Source organism: Balaenoptera ricei, chromosome 2 (assembly GCF_028023285.1).
Source record: "Balaenoptera ricei isolate mBalRic1 chromosome 2, mBalRic1.hap2, whole genome shotgun sequence".
Lineage (NCBI taxonomy): Eukaryota > Metazoa > Chordata > Mammalia > Artiodactyla > Balaenopteridae > Balaenoptera > Balaenoptera ricei.
The window spans coordinates 30,390,100-30,394,846 of NC_082640.1; the positions used below are offsets into that span (position 1 = coordinate 30,390,100).

General features: G+C 43.8%; 1 protein-coding gene across 1 annotated transcript; it reads left to right on the forward strand.

The window, feature by feature from the left end:
• The first annotated feature begins 3,359 nt into the window (after positions 1-3,359).
• LOC132360289 (ornithine decarboxylase-like) lies at positions 3,360-4,538 on the forward strand. Its single transcript, XM_059915332.1, is given in 1 exon segment — positions 3,360-4,538. A coding segment is annotated over 1 exon segment (1,083 nt). The 3' UTR covers positions 4,443-4,538.
• The last annotated feature ends 209 nt before the right edge of the window (positions 4,539-4,747 follow it).

The window sequence follows — 4,747 nt, forward strand, 5'->3', positions numbered from 1 at the left end:
ATCTGTGACTCTGTTTCTGTTTTGTAAGTTAGTTCATTTGCATCCATTTTTAGATTCCACCTGTAAGTGATATTATAAGTCTCTTTCTCTGTGTCAGTTAGTATGATCGTATATAGGTCCACCCGAGTTGCTGCAACTGGCCTTATTTCATTCATATCCATGGTTGTGTAATATTCCATTGTACATAAGTACCACATCTTCTTTATCCACTCATCCTTTGATGGACACTTTCTTTGCTTCCTAGTCTAGGCTCTTGGAAACAGTGCTACAGTGAATGTTGGGGTGCATGTGTCTTTTCGAAATCTGGTTTTCCCCGATTTACACCTAGGAGTGGAATTGCTGGACCCTCTGGTAGATCTATTTTTCGATTTTTAAGGAATATCATACTGTTCTTCAGAGCGGCAGTTAGCAATTACATTCTCAGCAGCAGTGTGCCACGGTTCTATATTCTCCCCGTACTCTCTAGCATTTTTTCCTTTAGACTTTTGTGCTGATGGTCGTCCTGCCTCAATGGTAATACCTCCTTGTAGTGTTTTTGCATTTCCCTAGAATTTGCGATGTTGAGCAGGTTTTGGTGGGCTTTTTAAAAAAAAAAACAAAAAAAACTGTGAATGAAATTTACATCTTGATATCTGCTTCTCGAAATTCTGCCCTGTTTTGAAGTCATTTTCGATAACTAACCCCAAGATGCAGGTGGCATTTACAGCCTCGAGGGCCTTGTGACTCTGCAGTTCTCCCAAGCACCAGTTTTCAATTTGTCGTTTCGGGAATTGGCCACAAAGAGGCAGGATTTCTTCATACCCCACTCTGGTAATTGGGGCAACCTGAGCCTTAGGGAAAGTCCTTTTCCTGATTGGAAATTAGAGTGGAATGTGCCTGTCCAAGACCCTAGGGCTTGTGTCTCATTCCTTCCCCACCTTCCCCTTCATCCCCCACCCCCCGGACAAATTCCAAGACGTGCAAAACTGGCTGTTGAGGGTACTGTCTTCAGCCGGTGGGGCGACTCTAAAAAAAGGGCTAGAGGTGTGAACCCCAACACCAGCAGCTGGGGAGACCAGGTGACTTTTTAAATCTCTTCCAGCCCAGGGAATCCACCATCCATTGGGTGTCTGAGCCATGTTAGCAGTAGGGCGGTTTGCCTGGACTTGGAGATTTTGGATCTATGTAGTGGGGTCAGCCAGTACAATTCCAGGGGCCCCTCATTTGCTGGCACTGTCTCCCCAACTCAGCCCAATGACAGTGCAGCCTTGGGACCCAAGCCAGTTCTGGCTCCAGGGATGTGACTCCAGTTTGGGGCACTGCGCCTGAAGCAATTTAGAAACTATTTCTCTCTCTCTTTTTTTTTTTTTTTGAATTTAATTTTCATTGTATAGTGGAGTATAGCTGACTTACAAAGTTGTGTTCCCCTTTTGAGTACAGCAACTGGAATCACTTATACAAAGACGTCTATGTATTCTTTTTTGGATTCATAACATATTCTTACATATTCTTTTTCAGTTATTAGAATCTGTTGAGTCATATTCCCTGTGCTATATAGTAGGTCCTTATCGATTATCTATTTTCTCTCTATAAGAATATGTATGCTGGGCTTCCCTGGTGGCGCAGTGGTTGAGAATCTGCCTGCCAATGCAGGGGACACGGGTTCAAGCCCTGGTCTGGGAAGATCCCACATGCCGTGGAGCAACTAGGCCCGTGAGCCACGACTACTGAGCCTGCGCGACTGGAGCCTGTGCTCCGCAACGAGAGGCCGCGATAGTGAGAGGTCCGCGCACCGCGATAAAGAGTGGCCCCCGCTTGCCACAACTAGAGAAAGCTCTCGCACAGAAACGAAGACCCAACAGAGCCAAAAATAAATAAATAAATAAATAAAAATTAAATATGTGCTTATAAAAAAAAAAGAATATGTATGCTAATTTAAACCTCCTAATTTATGCCTCCTCCCCACCTTTCTCATTGGTAGCCATAAGTTTGTTTTCTAAATCTGTGACTCTGTTTCTGTTTTGTAAGTTAGTTCATTTGTATCAATTTTTAGATTCTACCTCTAAGTGATATCATATGACATTTACCTTTCTCTGTCTGATTTATGTCACTTAGTATATCAAGGTCCAACCAAGTTGCTGCAAATGACCATATTTCATTCATTTCATAGTTGAGTAATATTCCATTGTATATATATACAACATGTTTTTTATCCATTCATCCTTCGATGGACACTTTCGTTGCTTTCAAGTCTAGCCTCTTGTAAACAGTGCTACAGTGAATGTTGTGGTGCATGTGTCTTGTTGATTTCTGGTTTTCCCCAGATTTACACCCAGGAGTGGATTTGCTGGATCCTAAGGTAGTTCTATTTTTCTATTTTTAAGGAACCTTCATAATGTTCTCCAGAGTGCCTGTTAGCAAATTTCATTCCCAGCAACAGTGTAACAAGGTTCCCTTTTCTTCACCTCTCTCCAGCATTTCTTCCTTGGAGACTTTGTAGTGATGGTCATTCTGACTGGTGAGAGGTGATACCTCATTCTAGGTATCCTTTTTTGCATTAGCCTACAATTAGGTATACCTTTTTTGCATTAGCCTACAATTTCCGATGTTGAGTAGCTTCTGGTGCACTTTTTAAAAAATAAATAAAATCACTGTGCGGGAAATTTACATCTTGATATCTGGTTCCTGAAATCCTGCCTCGTTTTGAATTTGTTTTCCATAACTAACCCAGAGACACAGGTGTCATTTTCAGCCTGTCATTTACAGCCTGTCATTTACAGCCTCGAGGACCTTGTGAATATGCAGGGCCCCCAAGCACCAGTTTTCATGTTGTTGTTGCATGCCCCACTCTGGCAATTGGGGCAAGCTGAGCCTTAGGGAAAGTCCTTTTCCTGATTGGAAATTAGAGTAGAATGTGCCTGGACAAACACCCAAGGGCTTGTGTCTCCTTCCTTCTCCCCTACTTTTTGTAGTTAGGACTTGCATGTCTCTAATAATTTGTGATATTAAGCATTTTGCCATGTCCCTTTTTTTTTTTCAGTGTGAGTAAAATTTATGTCTTGAAATTGTCTTCTTGAAAATTTGCCCAGTTTTGAATTTTTGTGTCAGTTACCGACCTCAGGACATTTATTTATTTATTTATTTATTTTTGGCTGCACTGGGTCTTCGTTGCTGCTCGCAGGCTTTCTTTAGTTGCGAGCAGCGGCTGCTCTTCATTACGGTGCGCAGGCTTCTCATTGCAGTGACTTCTCTTGTTGCGGAGCACGGGGTCTAGGCGCCCGGGCTTCAGTAGTGTGGCACGCAGGTTCAGTAGTTGTGGCTCATGGGCTCTAGAGCGCAGGCTCACTAGTTGTGGCACACAGGCTTAGTTACTCCGCAGCATGCGGGATCTTCCCAGACCAGGGCTCGAACCCATGTCCCCTGCATTGGCAGGCAGGTTCTTAACCACTGTGCCACCAGGGAAGCCCGAGATGATGACTTTTGATAGTGAAGTTGAGTTGATGAAAGTTGCCAGGGCACATCCAAAGGCCAAGTTGGTTTTGCGGGTTGCCACTGATGATTCCAAAGCAGTCTGTCGCCTCAGTGTCAAATTTGGTGCCACACTCAAAACCAGCAGGCTTCTTTTGGAACGGGCGAAAGAGCTAGATATTGATGTCATTGGTGTCAGCTTCCACGTGGGAGGTGGTTGTACTGATCTGGAGACCTTCGTGCAGGCCATCTCTGATGCCCACTGTGTCTTTGACATGGGAGCTGAGGTTGGTTTCGACATGTATCTGCTTGATACTGGTGGTGGCTTTCCTGTATCTGAGGATGTAAAGCTTAAATTTGAAGAGATCACCAGTGTAATCAACCCAGCACTGGACAAGTATTTTCCATCAGACTCTGGAGTGAGAATGATAGCTGAGCCAGGCAGATACTATGTTGCATCAGCTTTCATGCTAGCAGTTAATATCATTGCCAAAAAACTCGTATTAAAGGAACAGACAGGCTCTGATGATGAGTCAAGTGAACAGACATTTATGTATTATGTGAATGATGGAGTATATGGATCATTCAACTGCATCCTCTACAATAATGCACATGTGAAGCCTCTTATGCAGAAGAGACCCAAACCAGATGAGAAGTATTATTCACCCAGCATCTGGGGACAGACCTGTGATGGCCTGGATTGCAAGGTTGAGCACTGTAACTTTCCCAAGATGCATGTGGGCGATTGGATGCTCTTTGAAAACATGGGTGCTTACACTGTCGCTGCTGCTTCCACTTTCAATGGATTCCAGAGACCGACCATCTACTATGTGATGTCAGGGCCAACATGGTAACTGATGCAGCAAATCCAGAACCACGATTTCCCACCCAGCATAGAGGAGCAGGATGTTGGCACCGTGCCTGTGTCCTGTGCTTGGGAGAGTGGAATGAAACGGCACCCAGCAGCCTGTGCTTCAGCTTGTATTAATGTGTAGATACCATTCTTGTAGCTGTTAACTGCGAGTTTAGCTTGATTTAAGGGTTTGGGGGGGACCATTTAACTTAATTACTGTGAGTTTTGAGATGTCTATGTGAATAGGGTTGGCACAGATGCAACAATGTGGAAGACTAGGTGATGGGGTCATACTTATCTGTGTTCCTATGGAAACTATTTGAAAATTTGTCTTATATGGATTTTTATTCACTTTTCAAACATGCTACTAAAGCATGCCCCTTAACTGCTGAGCAAGCATTTGTAGCTTGTGCATTGGCAGAATGGGCCAGAAGCTTAGTGTTGTGA